Source organism: Desmodus rotundus, chromosome 3, assembly GCF_022682495.2.
Source record: "Desmodus rotundus isolate HL8 chromosome 3, HLdesRot8A.1, whole genome shotgun sequence".
NCBI lineage: Eukaryota > Metazoa > Chordata > Mammalia > Chiroptera > Phyllostomidae > Desmodus > Desmodus rotundus.
The window spans coordinates 76,858,939-76,885,588 of record NC_071389.1 but is presented as its reverse complement, the minus strand read 5'-3'; the positions used below and the strand labels follow the sequence as shown (position 1 = coordinate 76,885,588).

General features: G+C 42.9%; 1 protein-coding gene and 1 non-coding gene across 2 annotated transcripts; both read left to right on the top strand.

Moving 5' to 3' along the window:
• The first annotated feature begins 1,654 nt into the window (after positions 1-1,654).
• Positions 1,655-20,253, top strand: MYLIP (myosin regulatory light chain interacting protein). The gene is made up of 7 exons (XM_024565463.4): positions 1,655-1,976; positions 3,107-3,297; positions 13,566-13,751; positions 15,029-15,226; positions 15,705-15,869; positions 16,733-17,153; positions 18,730-20,253. The coding sequence occupies exons 1-7, from the start codon at positions 1,890-1,892 to the stop codon at positions 18,817-18,819; spliced, it is 1,338 nt and encodes a 445-aa protein (XP_024421231.1). The 5' UTR covers positions 1,655-1,889; the 3' UTR covers positions 18,820-20,253.
• A 4,211-nt stretch (positions 20,254-24,464) lies between these two features.
• On the top strand, positions 24,465-24,566 carry LOC112309461 (U6 spliceosomal RNA). Its single transcript, XR_002975256.1, has one exon. It is a non-coding gene; the product is annotated as a U6 spliceosomal RNA (small nuclear RNA).
• Positions 24,567-26,650: the final 2,084 nt, after the last annotated feature.

Genomic DNA, 26,650 nt, shown 5'->3' with positions numbered 1-26,650 from the left:
GTCTTCTGCTGTGTTATCATTGGGTCTTTCCCCTTTTCAAACAAGTTCAGCAGCGAGATTTCTTTTTACTCATTTTGGCTAGGGTTAGCTTGTGGGCTTACCAAAACTGTGACTGAGACAAGTGTGCAGTGAAGGAAAGAGGCATGGATGGAAGTGGTAAGTAAAATTATGGGCACGCCATGTGTGGACTAAAATAAGTGTTGGATTCTGACTTAAAGCCTGCCACCAGATGCAGCTGTACAATTGAAGTACATCATCTCACTTGCTACTCTAAAGCCTGCCACCAGATGCAGCTTAATTGTCACTTGCCACTCACTGATAGGGTTTTGATATGTGTCTTCAAGCAATTGATTTATTATGGTCTCTGTGCAGTCAAACCTCCCTGCTAATGATAATCTGCATTTGCAGCCGCTCCCCAGCACTGTATTCACTGCCTCAGCTCCACCTCAGATCATCAGGAGCCCACAGCCTAGATCCCTCACATGCACAGTTCACAGTAGAGTTCACACTCCTATGAGAATCTAATGCCGCCTCTGATCTGACAGGAGGCAGAGCTCAGGCGGTAATGTGAGCGATGGGGAGCAGCTTTAAGTAGAGATGAAGCTTGCTCCCACACGCTCACCTCCTTCTGTGTGTCCTGGTTCCTAACATGACACTGACTGGTACTAGTCCGTTGGGGAGCCCTGAAGTAGATAACAGTCATCAAAATGTTATCTCCCAGATAAATTTCCCAGGTCAGTAAACTGGAATTTAAAGGAAAGGGGAATAGGAGCTACAAGTGGGGACTATTTCAGCAGCACAGTATCATGAGGTATATCCATTAGACACAAAGAAAGGTGAGAGGGCACGTGTCCGTCTACAACACTGGAAGGCAGCACAGCAGGTGCTCAATTAATATTTAATGAATGAATAAGATAAGACATGAGATAGAATGAGCAACCTGAGAGAGGGCCTTAGTGCCCTACAAGGTGTTTTGATTTCAATACCACAGGTAAACAGAAGACACTAGAGAGGATTCATACAGAAGCATTAGACCAAGTTCTATGGCTCACTGTTCAAGTGCAAAAACTTTTATGCTTAGGTTGTTTTTTCATTGACGAAGTCTGAAGTTAGGAACAATCACTCCACCTTCCAACAGCCTGCTGTGGCAAATCCCAGAGGAAAGTAGTTTTCTTTAGGCTTTGGGGTTGCTCCCTTTCCTTTTTTGCTTTCACCTCCCGAAATGCATTTTTGGAGAGACCCAAGGTTTCTGAAGAACGGTGGCAGCTTGGAAGCGATCAATCACTGTAAATTCAAGCCCAAAAGAAAGGCTTCCGCCCCTCGAAGTCCCGGGCGGTCACTCAGTCGCTCCTCGCAGGGTAGCCCAACCGGCAGAAGCAACGGGTGTGTTAGGGGCCTCCCTCCTGCCGCAGTACTCCGGCGGCTGCAAGCTGCCACCTCTTCTGGCTGCCCCGGGAACTCGGGCGGGCGCTGGGAGGTGGGGCCGAGGCTGAGTGGGCGCCACTATTGGCTGGCAGGGCGGCAGAGGTGGTGCGCAGCCTCTGTGATTGGCGGGGACCCCAACCGTGCGCAGCCTCTGTGATTGGCGGGGACCCCAACCGGAGGGGGCGGGGCCGCTATATCAGAGGAGTCTCGGTGGCAGCTCAAGCAGTCCGGCTGCTGGAGTGCGGCGCCGTCGCGGAGGCTGAGAAATCCCGCGGGCTGGCGGGCTAGGGAGGGGGTGGCGGGAGGGCGCGGCGGCCGCCTAGTTGTGGGGCAGGGGTCTGCAGAGCAGCAGCTTCCCGGGGGTCAGCCTCGCCGAGCCCGGAACTGGGTCTGATTGGTGGCGAGGCAGCAGCCCCGCGCACACCAAAGAGGAGGCGGCTGTAGCGGCCCCAGCGGCCCCAGCCATGCTGTGCTATGTGACGAGGCCGGACGCGGTGCTGATGGAGGTGGAGGTGGAAGCGAAAGCCAACGGCGAGGACTGCCTCAACCAGGTGAGGATGAAGGGCCAAGTGGGGACCCGGTCGATCGCCCAAGGCGGAGGGGCCTCGTGGCAATGTCAGGCGCCAGGGCGCGCCACTTGCCAGGGACCAGGAGGAGCTGCGGCTGCAGCCGAGGGGAGCGCGTCCCCGGGCAGCTCGCCCCAGGCACCCGGCGGGCGCACCCTCCTCCACGCGGGCGTGGGGTGCGCGGCCTCCATGCTGACGCTCCCAGAACGAGTGGGGGTGGGGGCGCAGAGGACGGGTGCGGCGGCTGGCCACCCAACCCCCCAGCCCAGCACTTTTCCCGGAAGAAGGCGGTCCAGCACACCTGCTGCAGGTGTGTGCGAGATCCCAGTCTTGTCACCGCAGGGCCTGGCAATGACAACTGCGTCTCAGGAGGAGGTGTCTGGAAACGGCCTCTTGTCCTGGGTTGCTTGGCAGACAAGCCGGGCCCTTGTCTCTTGCTGCTTCTCAGATGGACCGTTCACCTCCATCTCCGAATTTGCGGAGGATCAGAGGACAGTAGGTTTTGGCCATCTACTCCTGTTGTCTTTAAGCACGCAGCGTTTCCTTAGGAGTGAGGGAAGGTTCCGAACATGGAACAGTGGTATGGCAGACAGCAGATTTGATCTCAAGTGAAATGCTGTGCCCCTAAACCCCTTGGACCTGAAATGTTTGGAAAACCTCTTATAAAAGCTTAGCTGACACTTGTGGCATGTTTCCTCTTTTTTTTTTTTTTTGAGTCCAGATGTTTAAAATTGTCTAGATACTAAGCTGCCAAATCAGCTGTGTCGATTGTGCTGTGCTGGTGGAGGGAATTCTGATCATTGGAATAAGAAGGAAAATACACTGAGATTACCCTCCTCAGCTTTTCTGGAAGGGTACTTTTGAGGGCTCCTTTTTCTTTACTGCCATTGGCCATGTCATAGGTATTAAAAGAAGGACAAGCCTCTATACTTCACTTAGTGGTTTAGCATCACTGGAGCCTTAGAACTTTGTTCTTCCAGTTTACAACAGTAATTGTAACACTGTTGAACTTTGTAAAAAGTAGGCAGGAATGTTAGGCCCGCATGGACTCATCAGATTTGCTTTGACCACATGGACCATTTTGCTCATCCAGGCTGCATTCATTTTTGTTTTAGGTGTGCAGGCGATTGGGAATTATAGAAGTTGATTATTTTGGACTGCAGTTTACGGGTAGCAAAGGTGAGAGTTTATGGCTAAATCTGAGAAACCGGATCTCCCAGCAGATGGATGGGCTAGCCCCTTACCGGCTTAAACTGCGAGTCAAGTTCTTCGTGGAGCCTCATCTCATCTTACAGGAGCAGACTAGGTAAAGTGATGCTAAAATAAACCAACGTCAAATAAACCTTTGGTTCCATTGCACCTTCCCAGAGATGTTCGTTCACAGGCAAGTTTGTCTGATACAGAGTTGGTTCATAACTTAGAAGTTTTCCATGTCATGGTCCTTTTATTGAGATGAAAAGGGAGCTATATAGTTGGCCTGAGCTACATTTTGCAACTCTTCTTGTGTTTTTTCTTGTCTTTATACACAACGAGAGAGCAGGGTTGAATTCTTACAAACACTTGAGATTAGTGCCACATCTGAGAGAGAGAGGGAGAAACAGAGAGAGAGAGAACAAACCCAGGAGACTTCCAGAGAGCAGCATCTAATGCCCGAGATTAACCTCTGCCTCAGCAGTGTTACTGCAGGTCATTGTAGACTGTTCTGACAGAAAGCAGGAAGCAGTTCCTCTTGGATTACTTAAATTTGGTCAACTTCCTCAACCTAGTGTCAGATTACAGCACAACTTAATGCAGAATTTTAAAAGTTATTAAATAGCTGGAAAACTTAGTAAGGCAATTCTTTTAAGGCCAGTGTAACCGAACTCCAACCCCCTGGTATGTTACACAGGAGTGCTGAGTTTAGATCGTTTCCTTCTAGAAAACCACCAATAGTGGTAAATACCTGGAGCATGTGGTTTCCTCTTTCAAACTGAAAATGTTTTCTCCCTTGGACTGATGGTAATACTTCTCTGAAGGATGAGCCACACTAGGAAACAAGTGTTTAATATTTATTGCTGAAATGCAAGAGACCTAAATCATACAGTGGCATGTCAAAAAGAAAGGAAAGGAAAGGGGAGGGGAGGGAGAGGGAGGGGAGGAAGGAAGGAAAAAAAGAAAAAAGGACAAGTAATTCTAAATGCAGCAAACTTTGGGTCTGAGTTCTAATGTTTTTCATAACCTTTGGCTTGGAAATTTGCAGTGCTCATGAAAAATGTGAGTGTGAAAATTCTGAGTAATGATGAGTGAACCGTACACTTTAAGAGTATTTAACATGTCACGTTTTTGTTTGTTTACCCAAGAACTGATAGAAACATATTTGGAAATACTGCTCATTTGAATTTGAAATCTCTGCCTTGTTATGGAGCTTTAAAGAGTGAAAGAAATGTTCAATTTTGTTTCTGAAGTAACTGGTATATGGAATTCTTAGTGCTCCTAAAAATGTCTTGCAAAATATCCAAGAGATTGCATGTTTAAGGATGTTTTGGTTGTCTGTGCGAATCAGAATGTTTTGGGGGTTTTGTTGTTGTTTTTTACTTAAAGCTGATTTGTGAAAACTTCCACTTTTCACTTCAGTGTGATAACAATTGTCAGTCAAGTAAGAGAAAAAATATATATAAAACACAATATATCACTATTTTTTCATTGTGTACTTTTATCATGATTTTGTAATCATGATTTCAGGGCCTCCAGATGCAAATCTATTTTGATGACAAATTTATTTTTAAATCTGCAGCAGTTTGGAGGAGCAAATACATCATTCAAACAATGGCTGTGGTTATAATAGTATAATACATTTGTATAATGAATGCTTACAGCTTTAAAGTGTACTATAAGATGGTCTTTACCTGAGCTTTCTTATAATTGAGTTAATGACTATCATCAAATCTATTTTATTCATGCAAGAAATAGAGACATTTTGTGAATTAGAATTAGAATCAAATTTTCTACTTTATTGATTCAATTGACTTGACTCTTGAGATTCTTGCCTAATGCACTCAGAGAATGCACATACCTAGTTACACTAGGTAATTTTAATTGATTTTAGATCCTTTTGAAATCTTATTGAAAAATTAGTAGGATCTAAGCTTTTCACTAACTTTTAAAATATTGGTGAATTGTAGTTGTTTTTGTGGTGGTGTCTGAAACACAGAATTTTAAGAAAATGACACCTAAAGTTTATATAGCATTCTGCCTTAATAACTAGATAAAGTGATTTGTAATTAACATTTGTACATTTTAATTGGGATCAGAAGTTGTATTGCATCCAGTTTAGTTACACAATCAGCATTGTTTTTATGTGCTTAATCCTATAAGAACAAAATACTTATTTCCCCTAATGTTATGTTAGCAAGATAAAACTGGTTGATAAACTTACTGCTGTTTAATTATTCATTAAAACTATTTATATAAAAAGGCACAAAAGTAAAATAGATGTGATTATGTAGTGAGAAAACTCAGCTTTACCAGTCCAGTTATGAGAGGTGATTGTTTACTCTCTTTAAGTCCAGTCATAAGGGTGCATTTGGTGGACCGACAGTGCCTGGACTGTTTATTAAGTGGTGCTGAAATATCCTGGCTGAGTTGTCTTCCGTGGACAATTAAAGTAGCCTGCTCACAGCAGAGCTGGCCTAACCAGGGGCCAGTTAATATATCAATATTAGTTTGCATCAGATTAGGGAGGCTGCTGTGAGAATGCAAGGCAGGAAAGCCTGTTTGTAACAGGAGGGTACTGGGGTCGAGGCAGAAGCCCAACATTTTAGGTCCAGCTCTGCCGCCCAGTACCAGTGTATGCAGAGTTCAAAGACTGAACCAGCCCTTTTAGCTCAACTGAAAGCCTGGGACACAATTGTCTCTAGAATCTCTTCTATCAATAGATTTTTTTTTCTCTTTGCTTCCGCTTCCTCTCTATAAGATTTTCCTTAATACATTTCTCTGAAGACAGAAAAAATGTATCAAATGTCTTAGATTGGTATGTAGAGTTAATTGGTCTCTGATTTGGTCTAATTGTAGATTTGGTTCTTTACCCAGATTATTATGTTTGCTCTTAAATGGAGGTCGGAAAAGTAACCAGAGTCTGGTTTAGACTCAGCTGGCACATTTCAGAGATGGAAACAGCAGGTATTTCCAGCAGATGTTTACCATAATATGGATTCCAAAAGTGAAACTAATGTATTCTGGAAGTAGGTCTGAAATAACAATCTTTGAATTCTTGCCTTTCAAAGGCTCTTGGGTATTCACAGCAATTCAGACCAGATTTTGTCAACATTTTCAAAACCAGAGATTAGGGAATTATATGCTCCATCTTCAGAGCGGGTAATTACACCATCCACTGTCAATAAAATGCATTTCTTCTGAGTGTGCCACATTTCAGAACGGCTCTGCTGTCTTTGCTAGGGGCACTCCTGCTTTGGTTAAGACTAACCAACACCAGAATTCTCTTTCCCAAGAAACAGCCCCAACATAAGGACTTGGTGAGGACTGAATAAATATTTATGGAAATGCTGCGATCCTGAACATTGAATTGCATCAAGATTTCAGTGATGTGAGCAGTGACGAGGGACTTGGCCCTGGTTAAATCCTGTCTTCCTTCAGACCTCAGCTCAGTCACCACTCCCCAGGAAAGCCATAGCTAGGCCTGCCTAGGAGACTCAACTCTCCCAAGACATAGCGTAACATTCTTTTGTAGCACTTAATGAGCGTATACTGCCTTTACTGATGTGACAATGTGTTTATTGTCAGCCACTCTAATCATCTAAATTCCATGAAACAGGGAACTGATCCACATTGTATCCCCAGAGTCTAGGAATAAATAGTCATTGTATCAATGAGTTAAGGACTTGGAAATAAAACAGGTTAACTGATACTGATGATTGTCTTACAGAAATTGAAATGTTTTGCCAGTTTGCTTCTATAAACTGAAAAGTTTGAAGCTATCGGAAAGAAACCTCACCGTTAAAACACATTTTGTAGTGATTATTCTCTGTTAAGAAATTGCTCAGTGCTTAGCATTCATTTGCTGCTTTCACCCTCTCCACGCACCCTCTAGGGCATTTGTTTATCGTTTTGTTTTGTTTGTTCCCAAACACAAAATAGGCTCCAGGAAAGTAAATACGATAAAAAGATGTATAATTTTGCCAAAGAAAGTACTCAATATCTGAATTCTAATTTCTCTTTTTCTTTTTGCTCAGAATATAGGAGGTTTGTGTTATTATTGATATGTGTTTATTTTGGCCACAGATCTCCCATCTGGATGCCTTCAGTCTCTTTATGAATTTCTGATACTTAGTATTTGTATGAAGTCTCCTAAGACCATTGAGGAATTGATTTTTGTGTAATGAAAATGAACTTTGAATCTTGACCATATAATTTTTAAATACGATTTGAAGATTTAGATGGCAGTTAGCGTCAGGATCAGGGGGACCGTTGGTGCATAGCCCCCGTGGGACCAGGTGTGTTTATTCTTTAATTGTGTCCCACTGCAGCCTGGTGCCAGACTTCTCCCAGACCTGGTGGCACTCCCCACTAATTTAGATTGATAAGACAGAGATTGTAGTTAACACTTTTAAACCATGGAGTGCCTGGATTGTTGTTTGCCAAGAGCAGGTATCTATGGTGAGTAATCATGTTCTTTAGAAGTGCAGATGTTATGCTTCCAAGTAATAGTATCCTTCTGGTGTGGGTTGTAGTCATTTTTGAAGTTGGGGGATGTCCTTCCCATTCCTACCTTCCCCCACCTCCAGATCATTTAACCTGTGGGGGAGCAAATTTGTCAGTAATTCCCATTTTGCGTTTTGGGCATTGAAGAGATTTCATTAAGCCTGAATGGAGACCTGACTCGGTAATTATTTGGCTGTGACAGGTTTCTCCATTGCGAGCCTTGCATGAAGTGTAGGTCTGATGGTTCCTTTTAGCTATAGCTAGTCATCTGAATTCTGAACCCAGACCCTAAGGGATTTTCATTAGTATTTTTTCCCCTCAATCTCGTGAAACATACAGATAAGTTGAAAATGTTTACAGTAAGCACTCAATACTCCCACCTAGATTCTACTATCAACAGTTTACTTGTCTTATCACATTTTTATCCATTTTTGATCTCTCTGTCTATCAGTCTTTTCAGTCCTTGTCAAAATAAATTGGGCGTAGATTCACTTTCCCCTAAATACTTCAGTGTGGATGTCATTAACTAGAACTCAATATTTGCCTACAGTTCTTTTTTTCCTTTTGATATAAAATCTACATATGGAATTCACACATTCTAATTATACCATTTAGTGGGTTTTTGACAAATGGGTGTGCCCCTTTAAACAAAACCCTTATCAAGATTTACCATCACTCCTGAAAGCTTCCTCATGCCCTTCTGCAGTCAGCCCCCACCCTCCTTCCCCACCCTCACCCACCCCACTGTACAGCCAGGGTTCTATGCTTTTTCAGCGTAGATTAGTTATGCCTGTTGTGCTTTCCGTAGATGGAATCATGCTGTGCGAACTCGCGTGTCTGCCTTCTTCATCATGAATTTTGTGAGATGTCATGTTGTGTGTGTATCAGTGGCTTGTTCCTGTTTATTGCTGGATAGTCTTCCATGGTGTGAATGTACTGCTATTTGTTCTTTCATGTGCCCACGGATGAAGACCTGTTTTCCAGCTATTATGGATAAAACTGCTATGCACATTGAAGCACAAGTCTTTTTGGTAGACATGTGTTTTTATTTCTCTTGAGTAAATACTTAAGACAGGAATAGCTGGGTCATAGAGGAGGCAACTGCTTAGTTATATCAGTAACTGCCAGACCTTTCCCCAAAGCCCTAGTACCATCCTGCACTTCCACCAAGAGCCTCTGAGAGTTCGGTTCCTCCACATCCCTGCCAGCCTTCAGTTTTAATTTGTATGTCTCTCTGGATTAATAGTATAAACACTTGCTCTGGCCCGGTGGCTCATCTGATTGGGGGGTCATCCCGTACACCAGAAGGTTTCAGATTTGATTCCCAGAGCTCGGACCTAGGTTGCAGTTTTGATCCCCCACTGGCACATACAGGAGGCAACTGATCGATGTTTCTCTTTCACGTTGATGTTTCTCTCTCAAATCTGTAAACGTATCTTCCGGTGAGGATTTAAAAAAATAATGTGAACACTTTTTCATGTGTCTGTTGGCTTTTGTAGGTCATCTTTCGTGAAGTATCATCGATAGCTACAAGTCATTTTCATGAGTGGTTGCCTTTATTTTCAAGCTCACAAATTCTTTTCATATACCAGTTGTTGGTCACATATGTGTTTTGTAAATACTATATTTTCTCCAGTAGCTTACCTGTTTTCTCGATGCCTTTTGATTAGAATTTTTTAATTTTGATAAAGTCTAATTTGTCCATTTTTTTCTTAACAAATTTTGCTGCGTCCTGAGAAACCTTTGCCTCCCCCCATGCCAGGAAGATACTCTCCTCAGTTTCAGTTTAAAAGCATCGTGATTCCAGCTATGATCCATCTTGAAATGATTTTTGTTTCCCACAGAACAGAAAAACTGTCCCAGCAGTTCTGTTTTGATTTGATGCCTTTAAAGTATAACTTGGCAGGCTTTGGTTTAAAGCAAACTGATGTGGTGAATGACTCACTGGACTGAGGCAGGCATACTCTTTGTCTCGGTGGGGGTCTCAGTAGGTGAGGGACAAGCCAGCCACTTAAGGGATGGCCAGGTTCAGTCAGGTCTTTGGGGGGAGAAATACAATTCAATTATTGAGACTAGAGAGTTTTTAAAAATAGCTAGTTAGCCATTTTAAAGATGCTTTAGGTTAGTTACTTACATTTTGAGTTGGATGGTGTATGTGGATATAGTTATTTTACATTGGTGTCACAAAAAGCTCTTTAAAATAATGTGACTGGAAAGATACCTGGAGGGCAGTAATTGAGAGTAGCCGTCTAACCGTCCGTGAGGAGCAGAGACACGACTCCCGATTGGTTTGCAGAAAGTCCTACTTTGGTTTTTTAGGTGATTTCTCTATGAGTCAAGCCAGTGTTTAGAGGAAAGTTCTCTGATTATAATTCATAAAAGAAAAATGACTCAATTCCTTAAAGCTATGGAAAGAAATTAATTTTTAGAATAGGAAATAGAATTAATTTTTAGAATAGAAATTTGAAACAGAAATGTATTAAGAATATGTGATTCTTTTTTTAATTAAAATTTGGCATATTCTTATATCCACTTCGTTTTTTTAATCTTCCGTAATGCTGCAGTAAGTGTGAATTCATTTGCACCCATAATGCAAAGATATAAGTTAGCCAGAATGTTTCACTTTGGCCTCCAAAATGCGAACCGTATATTGAAAATATCCACTTTCTTAGTAACTGGGTGAAACTTGAAGAATCATGAATTATAAGGTGTAACCAGGAGAATGTTTAGGAAATGCCCTTTGAACTTGTATTTGTAGGACACATTCACAGACATTTGCTTCAGACAAAGAAAATTGTTTTTTTCAAAGACTTCCATTCGGTTTGTGATTCTAGCATGTAGTCTAATATTGAATTAGAAATGTCAACCACTTTTAATCTTTGATAAAAAAACAAAAACAATTCATTGCAGGCATGACTTCTTTAACCACATCTCCTTGTTATTGATACGATTGGTAACTTCTTACCCACTTTACAAAAAAGGGAAGGGGGGAATCCATGAGCCAGATAGTTACAGACCAGATGGTTCTGTAGAAAAATAATAGGAGAAAATACTGGATTCAAAGCCATCCCTAACTATTGAGCCATGATGGCTGGAATCTTTGTTGGAAATGTGTTGCGTCCTCTGCCCTCCTCCCTCTTCGAAAGAGCGCATTAAATAGTCTGCTGATGGCTCGTCACAGCTGGTGACCTCTGCTGTCACTGTTCCATTGTGCTGTCCTCCTGCAGAGCATAAAGTGGTCACCCAAAAGGCAGTTTGTGGCTGGAATTATTTTGATAGGATGTGTTACTTCACTCCAAAAGGTTGTAAGTTTCATCTGAAAAGGAATGATCGGACTTGTTCGCCCGGTAACCCCAGTGTGGGGTTTGGCTCAGAGGGAGTGCACACTAAGTATTTGTTGACTTGAAATGAAAGGGTTGCTCTGTAGCCGTGGAAAGTTTATGTCAACAGTAAGGAGGAGAGTTCTGCTCACAGGGTAATGATTGCCGTTCAGCCTAGAATGTGGAGTATGTAGAAAAGGCCAATTGTCCCCACCCGCTATTTAATTCTGACCCACATGCCAAAAGAGGATCCGCATCACTCGGGCTGCTGACCGCCTGTTAATATTTAGTTACTACTGCTTTGCCTTTGCTTTTGGCAGCTGTCTCTTCAGAAGTAGGCATGGACAGCTTAGACAAAGAAAATGGATCGATTTTGAAACTCTTTTGCAAGCTATACTTACTCTTCAATAGAGCAGAAACTAGTCTCTAACTTGATACGTGGTAAATAACTTAAAAGACACTTTCACATATAAGCAGTAATTAAGTTGATAAGAGTTAGCCTGTGGTGATACCCTTACAGCCTTTCAGCGCATAATTTCTTCTTTAATGTAAGCATATATTCAGATTTCATTTCTACTAATGTCTGCCCTGATGAACACAGAGACAGAGGCACATTAACCGAGGTGAAGTGTACTGCGTGGGCATCTGAAAAGCTGTCAGAGGACTGAGGCAGGGTTGTGACACCAACGTTGTGTGGGGCTGCTAGGCCCCAGTCCTCAGATAGCTATTTGAAAACAAGTTATTTTGTGGTTATTTCTTTGCCCCAGTAGGGACCCCCCTCTCAGTTTAGCAGTATGTCAGAAATACTTTAAAGACTAGCAGATGTTTGGATTAATAAAAACCATGTTTATCTTCTTTCATTGCTATTATGCATTCTTACTGTGATTTCTTCATAGGGACTTTGAATAAAGGGAAAAAACCGTAGTATTTGGCAGAGTCTGATCATTTGAAACGTTTCTCTATCATTACAGAAGGCAGGAAACATTACATTTAAGCAGTTCTTAAAAGGAGATTAATGGCTCTTGTCAGCCTGACAACTCTCAACAGAGCCCCTCCCTGTGCTTCCAGTCTCACTTTCTTCTTCTTTCCTACCATTCTCATGCTGTCCCCCCACCTGGAGCGGCCAGCACAGACTGATCTGCGAGTAAAGGCCGTGTTGAGGGCTGGAGTGGGGTGTCCAGCGGAAGTGCAGAGCTGATCTCACGCACTCGGTTCAGAACAGTGTTCAGAGCTTCACCAGTGGTCATAGCTCATCAGTCAATGGAAGGAATGTTGTGGCATGTGAGCACGCTTGAGAGGCTATACCCAGTCATCAGAGGAAGGTTAGATTTATACATTCGCCAGAGACAACTTTTACAACCTAGGCCAGTCTGCTTGTGGATATTTATGTGCTCTCTTGAGACCTTTTAGTAAATGTGGAATATTCAATACAATTAGGACAGTCAAATGGACTGAAACTAAGGTGAGGATGAGTATAAACAGATAGTATACACTTTTACTTACACTTATGGGGCTCTCTGATGTTAGAGGCACTTCAGAGGCACATGTAAGGATGTGTCAAATACAATAATAGAGGAATAAGTCATTTGCATGTGATATAGATGGAATGGTAGCTAAATGAGGAGGCAGAAAGAATGGCCTTCAGGACAGAAGGAGCAGGGAATCGTTCCTTTCCCTGGGCGTAGTGACTGGAGGGAATGGCAGGGGGTGTGGGGCCAAAGGGTGGAGAAGCCCGGGTTCCTGCTGACAGCATGCTTTTGTATCCCTTGAAGGATTTTAGGCAGAGAAAAGGCAAGTATATCCCAGAAGCTTGGAAAGTGGATCAGCACAGAGTCCAGAAGAAAGGTTGGCGTAGATGTAGAGGATATTGTAAATTCCGTGACAGTTTAAAGATGCAAGTAGGGCAGAGGAGGTTAAAGTGGGAAGAATAGAGCTGGATTTAAGTTTTCAGAAATAGAAAGTAGGCGGAGATGAGAGTAATAGTCAAAAGTGAGTTTATTGGGAAAAATAACAAATCAGACTGTGGTTTCCACGGGGAGCTAGAGCAGGTCGGGAAGACAAGTGAGTTTGGTTTTGAGTGAACTAAAAGTGGAATACTGGAAAGCATCCCAGTGCAGAGCTCTGCAGGCAACTGGACATTTGAATCCAATTCCTAGGGAAGAAGTTTGGGCTAAAAGAGATTTGGGGGTCATTTGAATAAAGCTGAGGGCATTAAGATATTAATTCCATGTCAAGATAAAGTTTTTCCTGATTACAATTATTTATTTTAAAAATTATAATGCAGAAATTTGGGTGTAATGATTTCACATTTTGTAACTTGAGTGTTACTGAACCTAGATCCGTTTTGGTTTGGGTTACACTTTTTATTCCAGAGAAACCGAGTGCTTAGACTTCCTTTGCCAACATACTCATTATAAAAAATGTTCTCTAAGCATTTTGAGGGTGGCTCTTAAAATTTCTGTTTTTCTTAGTTAAAAGGAATTGTGAAAATGTTGAGCAGGTTGAGTTTGGTATCAAGTTAGTTCCTAGTATAATCTCATTTTGCATTGCTTTGTAGGCATATCTTTTTCTTGCATATCAAGGAAGCCCTCCTGGCCGGCCACCTCCAGTGTTCCCCAGAGCAGGCAGTGGAACTCAGCGCCCTCCTGGCCCAGACCAAGTTTGGAGACTACAACCAGAACACTGCCAAGTACAGCTACGAGGAGCTGTGTGCAAAGGAGCTTTCTACCACAGCCTTGAACAGGTGAACCTGCAGTTCAGGCTAGTGTTTATACCCATAGATCTAGCAAATTGGTAAGAATTTCCAGGAGAAAATGAACCTATGATATATATAGATAATTTGTGAGGTTAAGACTAGGCCATTGACCACTTTAACCAACTTTTGAAAGATTCTTAGCCTTTTTTTTTAAGAACCTCTTAAACACAACATACAATGACACAAATAAATGCCATTATACAGAATGCTATATAACGTGAATTATAAAAATCTGTGACCTTTTAAGAATGCAAGTCTCCTGGCATCAAAGTCTACCATGTATACTGGAATGTTCTTCATCCCAGCAAGGATTAAACCAAGAAACCTAACATAGGTGTCTTAGTTATGTATTCCTCAGTAACGAATTACCTCAAAACTTAGTGGCTTAAAACAGCAAACATTATCTCCCAGTTCTGTGGGTCAGAGGTCAGGCTTGCTGGGTTCTCAGGCTCAGGACCTTTCCTGAGGCTGCCATCAAGCTGCTGGTGGAGCTCAGTCTCAACCGAAGGCTCACCTGAGACCCTCGCCTAGGCTGACACCTGCGCCTTGTGGGCAGCCTCGTTCCCTCACCACATGGGCCTCTCCTTGGAGCTCTGTCATTACGTGGTAGCTGGCTTCGCCCAGCACAAGCAGTCCGAGTCAGAGCAAGAGAGAACACCAAGATGGAAGTCAGAATCCTTCCGTGACTTAATTTCAGAAGCAAGTGACATCCCATCATCCTGCCATTTTCTGTCCATTAGAAGCAAGTCATTAATCCAGTCCACACTCAAATGAAGGACATTTCCAAGGGGGAGAGCACCGGGAGGTGGGGGCCTTTAAGGACTAGGTTAGAGGATGTCCGCCACAACAGATAAAATAAATCCTTCATTTTTTTCAGTTGCACACAATCTAATCAATCCCTTGTAATGCTGTGTTTTAAAGAAATTTACAAAGTAAATGTAGAGAAATAGGTGAGAAGTTGTACATACAAATTTCTTACATGTATTTTTAGAGATTTTCATAATTCTTTCAATTTGCCCTCATCCAGTATCCCCAATAGTTTTTCTACTGAATATTTAATAGTCATGCTCCTCAGTAGTACCTTAGAAGTATTTTACTGTAAGTTTTCTAAATGAATGAAACTTCAGTAATCTGTAGCTTTCAGTTATTGTGATTCATAAATGACAGTGTCAGTAGAATTCAGTAGTGAAAATGATGTAGGTGTATTTGTAAAGGCTGCATAAGTTAATCTCTCTGTCCACCTCTGCCTCTTGGGTGTCCTACAGCATTGTTGCAAAGCATAAGGAGTTGGAGGGGACCAGCCAGGCCTCTGCTGAGTACCAAGTCTTACAGATTGTGTCAGCGATGGAAAACTATGGCATAGAGTGGCATTCCGTGAGGGACAGCGAAGGGCAGAGACTCCTTATAGGAGTGGGACCTGAAGGAATTTCGATTTGTAAAGATGACTTCAGCCCAATTAACAGGTAACCCAAGTCTTAAATTTGTTTAGACCTACGTATGTGTATACTTTCGTAACTCTGATCATGAATATAGGAAATGGAACAGGATTTACTGAACAGTCTTCCTTTAGGAGTACAGTTTCAATAAGGAATACATACATTCATTTTATTCAGGCTTCAGTAACTATTTAATTTTTTTTAAATACAAACTAAAAAGTATTGCTATGGCAGCCTTAATATTTTTTCAGCCAAGTAGTTCACTGATATAAGAATCTCATTTTCACCTGTACACACATGTACACACCCCCGAAAACTTGCTCCAGCACTTCTGTCCACTGACCCACGATTGCTTTTCAGTGCGCCTTCATCACCAGACAGCACAGCGCTTCACAGAGCATCTGGGTTTATTGCTGGCCCCGAGCACGTGAGAATCCAGTTCAGGTGCACACATGATGACAAATCTCTCCTCTGGGCCTGCTGACCTGTCTCTTCCTCCTTTCAGGATAGCTTACCCCGTAGTGCAGATGGCCACCCAGTCAGGAAAGAATGTGTACCTGACCGTCACCAAGGAGTCTGGCAACAGCATCGTGCTCCTGTTTAAGATGATCAGCACCAGGGCAGCCAGCGGGCTCTACCGCGCAATCACGGAGACACATGCTTTCTACAGGCACGTATTGCTGGTAACCTTAGCGTCCCTCCTCAGCTCTATGGTTTTCAGGTGACAAGCGGGCTCCTACGGTTAGTTTCTGGCATCGTTGTGTCAGTAAATCCTGTACTGTATTTAAGAAATCGCTGCTTTGGAAACACTTCATTTCTACTGCAGCTGTGGAGTCCCTAGCAACGTGGTCCTGCTTTGCCCACAGGAAGTGCAGGGGCCCGAGCTGCAGGCAGCACCCTCCCCAGCTTACCTCTCCCCTACCTCCGCACAGCACCTCCTTTCCCCGAGAGTGGCGCCTCCTGCCCTCTCCAAGCTCCTGGGAGGGCTGCTATGCTGAATGTCATTACATCGTAAGGATTGTTTTAATGGTTACGAAATGGAAACCATTTCGTAATGGTTTTGATGCTGTCATTTCAAAGGGTGATTTAAAGTAGAGTTGTGGTTTCATGTAAATATTTGGAAAATCAGCTAAGAAATTTAATTGGCAGGTAACCTTAACCTTTTTTATGCTAAAATAGATACTTACATTGTGGAGCAGAATGGAAACTTTGTAGAAATGTTTAACATAAAACCAAGACTTCAAAGAAAAATTTATTTTTCTTGCCACAAGCTGCTTGGGACTGTGGCTCATGTCGCTGCAGCCAGAGGGGCACATTCCCTGTCTCCTAAGTTTGCGGCTGCTGTATCAGAGAATCGTTGAAATTTTTAACACACATAGAACTGGAAGAATATATTTACTTTCAGGCATGCAAATAGGAATACCAATGTCTGCTGACACGAATGTTCTCATTCACGGCAGTGTTGGAAGGACTGAATCTCGGGAACAGGCGGGCTTGTCTGTACTGAGGTGGCTGTTCGACCCCTCCCTGTAGGTGTGACACAGTGACCAGTGCCGTCATGATGCAGTACAGTCGAGACTTGAAGGGCCACTTGGCATCTCTGTTTCTGAATGAAAACATTAACCTGGGCAAGAAGTATGTCTTCGATATTAAGAGAACATCGAAGGAGGTGTATGACCACGCCAGGAGGGCTCTGTACAATGCCGGTGTTGTGGACCTCGTCTCGAGAAGCGACCACAGCCCTCCCAGCTCACCGCTGAAGTCCTCGGAGGGCGGCATGAACTGCAGGAGCTGCGAGGGCCTGAGCTGCCAGCAGACCCGAGTGCTGCAGGAGAAGCTGCGCAAGCTGAAGGAGGCCATGCTGTGCATGCTGTGCTGCGGGGAGGAGATCAACTCGGCCTTCTGCCCCTGTGGGCACACCGTGTGCTGTGAGAGCTGTGCCGCCCAGCTCCAGGTGAGGGGTGTCTGCCGGCTCTTTCCCTGGCAGCCTCACCTACCCCTCCCTCCACAGGGAGTTCCTGCTCCCTGCCAGGTGCTGGCTCACTAACGCACAAACCAAGGATGTCCCCCTGCACCTGGCTGGGTCTTTGTATTTGGTGACTTGAAAGGTAGAGCCCTTTTGAAATATTTTGGACTGGGGTTCTGTTTTCCACAATGTAATTAGTCTAAACCCTAGACTCTTTTTCAAGTGCTGGAAGCAAGGCTTAGATTCACCAGGTAAGGCATCTAGTTAGCGGCTGAGCGAGGATATAATCCCAGCCTCCTGAGGGCTGGCCCAGGACTTTCTCTTCCATCTCATGTTGCTTCCTGTTTGCTGACACTTGAGAGGATGGTCTTTACTTAAAGTTCAGGGTCTGGCAGAAGTAAGGCCTCTTGCACGTGTTTGGTAGGGTAATAAAATGGGTGTAATAATTTATAGTTTTAATTTGAACATTTCACCTAAAATGTCATATGGTGTGCTTGAGTGTGATATTATTAGGTTACAGAAGTACATAGTTAAAATTTTGTAATAAAAGATTTTGTAATAAAAAAGGGGCATTATTTGTACTGGACCTTATATTTGAGAAAGAATACTTAGAGTTTAGTTAATTCTCAATTATCCATGGGTAGTTTATTTACTCTGTGATCATTTGTAATTAATTTATTTTTATTAATACATTTGCTTCTAGGGGCCCTTTGGAATGGCTCTTAGTTAGCAAATCAAACTTCATTTTAATATTATTACCCCAAAAATCACATCATTTATAGTACTTTTTTTCCTTTCTTGCATTTATATTTCCTCTTTAAGAACTGAATAATTTCTTCAGTTCATCTTCATGTCCCAGAATGGTTTGCTAAATTTCACTATGGTTTTATATAAAACTGGCCCTAAATAACATCTAGTCCTTCAGAAAGTGCTAGTTTCAGAGCTGGTTTTAGAGCTACATAATGAGCCAACAGAATGCTTGTGTCCTTCCTAAGAGTAGGTCATGCTGCTGTGACAAGTTCCTTCCCTCCAGGTGGTCATGGGTTTGTCTTTTTCTGTTCTTGTGCCTAAGGCTCCCTTTGTGGCTAAGGAGGGGCCGTGCTTACTGAGAAGCCCGGGACTAGGAGCAGAGCCACCCTTGCTGGCCGCGTAGCATCAGGCCAGTAATGCTGGCCTGAGGCAGCCCCTGGTCAGCACATACAGTCTCTGGAAGAACACCCTGCATCACTGCCGCAGGGGTGCGATCTGCCCACGTGGGGACCACAGCCTCATTGCACAGCAAGAAGTCTTCAGGATTCTCATTATGCCTAGTTTAGTGTTTGACAAAAACCCCAATTCATTTCCTTCGGTTTATCCTTTTTTGTAATATTTGCTTTTAATCCCTTGTAAAGTGTAAACTTTCAAACAGGTTAGGAAGCAAAGATCTCTACCAACTGAAAGCCAGAAATAACTGTGAGGACAACTTGTTTAGAAAACAATACAGAGTGTAATGGGTACCGCAGGTGAACACTGGCGAGACAGACTGAAGGTGGCCTAACAGGTACTGTTGGCTTCTCTTTCGCAGTCGTGTCCTGTGTGCAGGTCGCGGGTGGAGCACGTTCAGCACGTCTATCTTCCGACTCACACCAGTCTTCTCAACCTGGCCATCATCTGATCTGCTGTGCACTTACTGGACCGGCTGTGTTTCCGTGAACTGCACTGTTAGAAACTATGAAAATGATAGATCGTGGAGAAAGTAAGTACTCCAACACCCATCTACCATGCAGCGTTCTAAAACAAGGACGAGGAAAAACAATCCAACACTCCTCACCACCAAAACATGCCATCAGCACCGCCCGTGGTGGGGACCAGGGAGAGCTCGGGACACTGACACATTCTTCGGACTTTCATTCTTTTTATGATCCAGTAAAGGAATAAGTGAAATGTCTGATGTCATTAGGTGGTGCCATAGCCAAAAAGTGGGTACCTTTTAGGAAGTGATGTTGTAAGTCTCCATAATGTAGTCTAAGGTGAGCTTCCTACCTGCAGCCAGTTGTGTAAGAATTGGTTTGAAGAATTTTCTTGGTTTATTTTTGATTTTGGTTTTGGTTTTGGTTCAGTATGGTTACAGAGCTCTCAACATTTTTAATAGGAAAATTTTTCTTAAAAAGACATTTTAGTGACATTTCTGTTTTTATAACTTGTTCAAGAATGATTGGAAGGCAAACATTTAAAAATCAATTCTGTGACTTTTAAAAAGTTGACAAAGTTGTCAGATTTAAACTGGTCTGGGTGGTGGAAAACAAGTAACTCGGTGGGGTGGCTTCCTGTTCCTTTCCCGCCCTCTCCTCACCCCCAAGCCTTTCAATGGTAAAATGCTACCAATTTGGTTAAAAGATTTTGGTGGAGTAATCAGCACTCCTTGGGCCTCTTGAGTTGGTGGAATGTTTTATTTTAAGATTGAAAAGGGAGCATGTTCCTTGGGAGGGGAGGGTGATGCTCACTGAGGACGCTCCGTGGTATGCAAACAAGGGCGGCTCTTCAGTCCTCCCCGCGCTCTGCCCCAGCTTCACCCAGTGGGTCGCTTTTGCTTGAGCCATCGAGCCTTGTACAGCCTTATTATAGGTACCTAGATATTGTATGCTTTCTTTGGTAAATGCTTAAATATTAACTTTTGGTCGTCCCTGTCTTAAGAGGGGTTTCAGGTTTTTTGTTTCTATATCCTTAATCATGTTTTCCACTCCCACTTGGGCATTTTGGATGTTGGTCAGCTTGTGGGTTTTCCAGGACTTCGGGAAACCTAGATGACTGTTTTGGGTGCAATACTAGCTAACTGAAAGCTAGAAAGCTACACTGTCACTTTACTGAGATTTCTGAGTATACTTTTCATATTGCCTTAATGTAGCAGTAATGTGTTTATGCATTTGTTTCTTTGCACAGACATTTTGTCAGATATTAAAACTCTACTTTTTTATGGCACATATTAGCATATAAGCCTTTATTCCAAAAGGTATTTATTTTTTCACTTGTAAAAAAATAATGTTTCCACATAAAGAACTCTGTTATATCCTAAGAGGACTTCTGTCTTTTATATTCAGGAGAATAAAGACTTTAAAGCAAACATGGGTGTTTGTGTCATCACCGTTATTGCCATTTAAGCTCATTTAATTTACATAAAAGAAAAGAGCATTGATAATAGCAGAGTTGGTGTCTAATTTGATCTTATATGGAAAATTTGAAAATATTTAAGGTATTGGCCCTAATCAAGGAGAATAGCCATCCAGTTATTCACTCTTTTATGTTTTCTGGTTATAGGATTGGAGTATAAGTGAAAACAAGGTAATATATATATAAAAAGATGAAAAAACACTGGGGAAAGGACTGGGAAGTATTGGAGAAGGAAGGAAGGAAGTGGTGAAGTTGGAAGTTAACAGTATAAACCCAGGTGATGCTGTTGGTTAGTTGCCTGGTCAGGAAAGGTAAGTACTTGTCCAGGTCCCAGCAGAAATGGTCTCAGGCTACTGCAGAATCTATTCTATATAGGCTACTGGGACTATATTCTGTAGGACGACTGGCTTGCTGTTGCTAGGACCTAACTGCTCTAAGCGTGCCAGCGTGTGCTCGTTTGTATTGTTCAGGAAACGCTTTGTGGAGTAGAGAACACTACGTATAATATGTGTAACTGATAATTATCTGTAGCAGTTGAAGGAAGCAGTTTCAATTGCTACAGAAGTTTAGTTCAGTACAATTATTTCAAGAAAATAATTTTAAAGAATTGAAAGACAGGGATTTATTCTCTACTTTTCCTCTACCTAAGTCAGTCTTTCATCAGTTTCTAGGAAATAATTCATCTGTTCATTCAATGAATGTATTGAGCACCTACTAAGTTATTATTGAGTGCTAGATATTGAACAACGGTGAAGACATGAATGATATGAATAATACATGATGTCAGTATCATGTGCTCAGCCTGTGACATACACTATTTTCTGTATATGGAAAAGTTAAATAATATTCAAAATCATAGAATATTAGCACTGGGGAGATCCAGAGTGTAAGTTTCAAAATGCTAGCCAGTTGGTGGCTAGCCAACAAATGGGAAAGATAACATATTGCGCACCCCACTAGACCACGGACACCTTAAGCTCAGTGACTAACGTGAAAACCATCATGTTACAAAGCAGTATAGTAGAACTGTCAGGAAGTGCCATGGAGGTACAGAAGGTAGTGGCTAGTTCTGCTTATAGATCAAGGATAAGGGTGCTTCACAAAGGAGCTCTGAGCTGAGCCCTGACACTGTAGTTGGATTTTTCGAGGTACAAAAAGAAAGTGTATGGCACATGCAGCACTAGAATGCACTTTGGCGGGGCTGGACCATCCCCTGCTGTCAATGAAGTGCTAAGAAATTAGACTCTGAAGAACAAGGTTAGAGTTCCAGTCATGGAGGACTTTGAATTTCAGGTTTAATTTGGACTTGGTTCTCCACTGTCTGCAGAACAGGGAACTTTTGGGACAGGAGAGCGGCAGTCAGATCTGGGTCTTGCAGAAAGAATTCCTAGCACAGAGGAAATGATGCACAAAAGCAGGAAGAGAACGGAGAACACGCAATCTTGCTCACCTGTGGACATGGAAAGAATGAGACGGACCAAAAGACTTCAGAAGTGCCCTCAGAATTTAGTGAGACAGACGAGTTATATAAAAGTTCTCTTTCTAGCTTGGAATAGATAGTCTTTCATAGAAGGATGAACAGAGAGGAGCAAGCCGTGGGAGTAAGAAGGAAATTGAATTTGGTTTTGGCCATCATGCATTTGAGATGCTTAGTAACTGTCAAACCTGGGGACACTTGGAAACAGGATGGAACTTCCAGAGGATGATAAATGTAAAGAGAAGCATTTGGTGGCTTTTACATTTAATTGATATTTGAAGACATAACAGAATAAGTTATCTGTAGGACAGCATTAAAGCGGGGAAAGAATAAAAGCTGATGCTGGACCCCTGAAATGATCTACATCTAAAGTGGACAGTAAAATCATCAAGGACTCTGGAAAAGAGTAAAGGGATAAAAACCGAGAGACTGAAAGCTACCCCTGGAAACAGCTTCAAATGGGCAGGTCAGCTGCACCAAAGACTGCAGCAGAGCAAAAGAGCTGGAGTACCGAGGAAGGGCCATAGATGTGGCAATGTTAGGGTGTCCTAGGTCCTAAGAAAGAGTGGGTACATTATGAGAAGTGAGGGGATTGCAGTGAACGGAGTACAGAAGTGAGACAAGGTTGTGGAAGTGACCGGTGCGGGGCAGCATGGGTTTGGGGATGAGGTGGAATAAATCAAGACTGTACTATAGGAGGAGGCAGGGTCAAGAAAAGTGTTATGGTTTTGTATTTTTAGTGTGAGGGTGTGGGTGGGTGTAGAGAGAGCCATGGAGAGGGCGAGTCAGAAAGTAGAGCAGAGAGGAATATATGGAGAGTCTGAACCTTTGGAACTCTGGAGAGACTAAAGCCTCGAGGCTGTCCTGCCAAAAAGCACAATTTACGGTGCTTTAAAGGCATTCTTTCATCCTTTTTTTAAGGGTTGTAAAAATCAGTGCTGAAGCTAGGAATGTTTTCCCCCATCCTATCCCATCCCAGTAGGTCTACTCTGTATTTACCCTGTCACAAATGGGAGCTCAGATGCAATGCTGCCAAAGTTTGGGGTCATCCCTCTGCCGTTGAATGCTATGGATCAGAAGCCCCATGGGTGACCACTCTTGTGTAAAATATGAACTTTTCCAAGAAAAAAACGTGAGAAAGAAATATCCTGAGAATAGAAGTTAGGCGAATTTCCAAGGACAGGCATGGAGGGAAATGCATGCACAGGTCTCCGCAAGTCTGCCTGAGGAAGGAGGGGTGCAAAGGCTGCTTGGGTGCCGAGAGAGCTTGGAGTCGACCAGGCAGGCCTAAGTTTGCAATATAGCTTCACCAAGCAATGAAAAAAGAGGCCTAGATGGAGTTGGAACACAGAAGTTAGGACAAATCGCAGCCATTTTTGTCTTTCTCGTTATTTATCACATTTAGTGCCTTCTCGCAGAAATCCTAAAACATTGCAAATTACTTCTATTCATATTTGCAGCATCTCATTGGAGTGAGTTTGTTCAAAACCGCAAGATGTTAAGGAGCTAGCCCTATGCCTTTTAAAAACAAAACTATGTCAGGACCACACAAACTACACAGATTTAACACACCTGCCAGTCGCTTAAAGAAAATATTCACTTCAAGCAAAAAGCTTGACATCTGTTGTTCATAAAGTTTGTGCCGATGCTAAGCTGAAGAAAGAACTCAAAGGCACGAGTAAGCTTTCCATCAAGGAGCGATTCTTCTAGATGAGAAGTTTGAAACAAAAATACAACTAGTTCTGAGACTGAAAAGAATACATGCACGTGTGTATATGTGTGTGAATACAGATGTGTATTACATATACATGTCAGATAATACATACACAATATGTATGTATATATGTATTCTTACAATTTTCCGTCGTAGACCCTGTTCATAAATATTTCGAGAACGTGAGGTAAGATCACTGGAGTAGGTGAATTCGGGCAGGCTTCCAGAAGCAGACAAATTGTTCTTTGTCTTGAAGTGAGTACAGAGTTTGGACTGGCAAGAAGGAAACAAAGCGTGGTCATGTGGAAGAGCCCGCAGGTGAGCAAAGTGCCTGCGAGAAAACAGAGAAAGAAAGTACAGCCAGTTCACAAAGAGACTTGACTGCTGGCATGAAGGTGTTGAGTCTGATTTAATGAGTGTGTAACAGCTGCAGTAAGGTCTTTTTTCATCTGTTAATTCCCTCAGTTTTTAATTCATTAACTGGGCAGTGATTTATTAACCAGCAAACGTTTATGAAGCGCCAACTGTGTATCAGGCTATGCATTAGGGCTATAGCTGTGGTTCTCAAGCAGGGGCAGTTTTGTCCGCCAGGAGGCACTGGGCAATGTCTGAAGACAGTTTTTACCTGTCACACTGAGGGTGGAGGCCAGGGATGATGTTAAGCACCCTGCAATGCACAAGGCAGGCCTGACCACAAGCAACATTTTCCAGCCCGAAATGTCAATAACGCTGCTGCTGGGAAACCCTGGACTAGCGGTGCAGCTTTTCAAGGGGAAGTCCCTGCCCTCTCTGTATGACTAGGGAGGGCGACACTGTGAACTCATGATTGCAGTCGATCACACAATGAAGCAGGTAGGTCCTGGCTGCTATGGAAGAGCAGAAAAAGATGCCACTAATTTTGCTTGGGGCTGGAAAAATCTCTGGAATAAAGTCACGTGGAAGCTGCTAAAAGCTGAGTCGGGCTCGTTTCGGCAGCGCCTGTTCTGAAATTGGAACGATACAGAGATTAGCAGGGCCCCTGTGCAAGGATGGCGTGCAAATTTATGAAGTGTTCCATGTTTTTGTACCTAAGTTTAGATAGAATAAGATGTGTAAGAAGCTGTAGGGCTATCTGTATGTGGATGGCTTTAATTCTGCATGTTTAAAAAGCAAAATAATAATATGGAAAAAAGCTAGAAAAAGATGAGTCAACGGTTACCTAGATAGGAAAGGTGGGTGAAAGAAGGGGGCTCAAAAAGTCGTATTTTTGGGACCAGTGGGCAGTTTGGCGGAACTGGAGTACAGGTGGGCCGTGAGATGGGGTGGGGAGGAACGGCGAGAGATGAAGATGGGGCATAGGGGGCACCACATTGAGGAGGTGCTAAGGGCCCTGCCAATCTCCACCGCAGCCCCAGTTGAAAAGAAGGCCAATGTCACGCAGGTTATTAAAGGGAATCTAGAAGTGGCTGTTCATGACCTGCTTGTGTGTGGATTTTATTTCTTCCTCTGGGCTCTGGTAATCCTGTGTCCTATTTTAAACAGCAAAATAAAACCCGCGCTAATAATTTATTCTAGAGATGCGAGTTGTCAGATAATCATTAAGAATTTAAAATCAATCTCAGTATTCCTTTAGATGAAGAAAATGGTAACGAAAATATAGCAGAGCTTATTAGTAACATTTTATCCATTTTTCCCCCTAAATGGTTAGAACATACCGCCTTTCCCTGCTCTTTACTCAGCATTTCTGTTGTTAAAACTGTCTATTTTTCAGTTCTAAATCCTAGGAGGATTTTCCCCCATGAATTTAACATGACTGAGAAAACTTGCCCCAGCATAGAACTTTGCTACAAATTATCTGACTGAAACTAGGTTTCTTAATAAAGGGACAAAAAATGAATCACTGCCTTTATGTAGCTTAAAATGTGGTTACCTTTCTCCTTCACCACCAATTTCATGATTACTTATAATGGAGATAAGCCAGCTTTACAAAATGATTGCATGCAACAAATGTCCTTGAGTTCAAAGCTGGAGGCTGCTGCTGCCATGGGCCAGGAGAGAGTCAGGGGGCAGAGGAGAGAGGGGGAGAGACAAAGCCACCATATCAAAGCTTCTCCAAAGGCTGTCCTACACGTGTGGCTCGATGCTCATAGGTGGGGGCTGTGTGCGACACCCCTAGGGTCGTCAGTGCCTTCTGAAATGGCGCTCAGGCCCAAGTCCCTACAATGTACAACCACGACTCTTCCGAGGCTGAGGTACTCTATAAGCTCTGCAAAAAGCAAGTGTCACTTATACAAATGAACCAATTACCATGGAAAAGGAGAAAGTGTAAGGTATGCCCCACACTTTAGTCTGTGGGAGCCGTGAGCCTCACCCCCATTTCAGAAATTAATGCTAGAAAGCTTCCCTCTTCATATCACCGCTATTTGAAAGCTCTCTTTCCTTTTGAGAAGAAGCTGTGCTTGCCCTTTCCCCTCTGGTATTTAACCTGAGTTTACACACAGCACTGTTAAAAAAGTAACTACAGGCCCAAAATGAGGTCACTTGTGCTAAGCCCCACATCAATAAACTGAGACTTCACAGCAGTTGCAGCCTGTACCAGGAATGTGACCTTTGCTCAGTCAGTCTGGAAGGAACCTGGTCGGCACTAGTAAGGTACTTCGCCTGACAGACCTCCGCCCTTTCCCGAAGGAAGATAGTCTTGCCTGAAATAATCCACTCCTCTCTAGAAACTTTCTTTTTTCCTCCCCTTCTGCCCATAAAAGTTTTCTGTTTTGTACAGCTCCTCAGAGCTCCTTCCTATTCGCTAGATGGAATGCTGCCCAATTCATGAATCATTGAATAAAGACAATTAGATCTTCAAAATTACTCAGTTGCATTTTGTTTTATAACAGTACGTAGGAATCTTTGTTAGGGTCCCTTAGCACCAGTGTTAATAAAGATCCGGCACTAGCCACTAGGCTGTTCTAATGGCTTTACAGGAATTAACTCATTTTATCCTCATGTGGAAGAAAAGGGGCCACACAGTAACCTGACAAGCTCAGGGGAGGCCTGCGTGGCATCCTTACAAACTCAGAGACCTAAAGTAACCACAAAGGATGGTCTGAAATTAAAGCTTTAACTAAAAAGAATTCATGGCCTGTAGTCATATCCTATGGGAGTAATTTTCTC

Excerpts from the sequence above, each read along its gene's own strand:
- MYLIP (XM_024565463.4), top strand. The coding sequence starts at position 1,890 with ATGCTGTGCTATGTGACGAGGCCGGACGCGGTGCTGATGGAGGTGGAG. Across the intron at positions 3,298-13,565 it reads ATCTTACAGGAGCAGACTAG|GCATATCTTTTTCTTGCATA; the intron begins GTAAAGTGATGC and ends ATTGCTTTGTAG. Across the intron at positions 13,752-15,028 it reads TCTACCACAGCCTTGAACAG|CATTGTTGCAAAGCATAAGG; the intron begins GTGAACCTGCAG and ends GGTGTCCTACAG.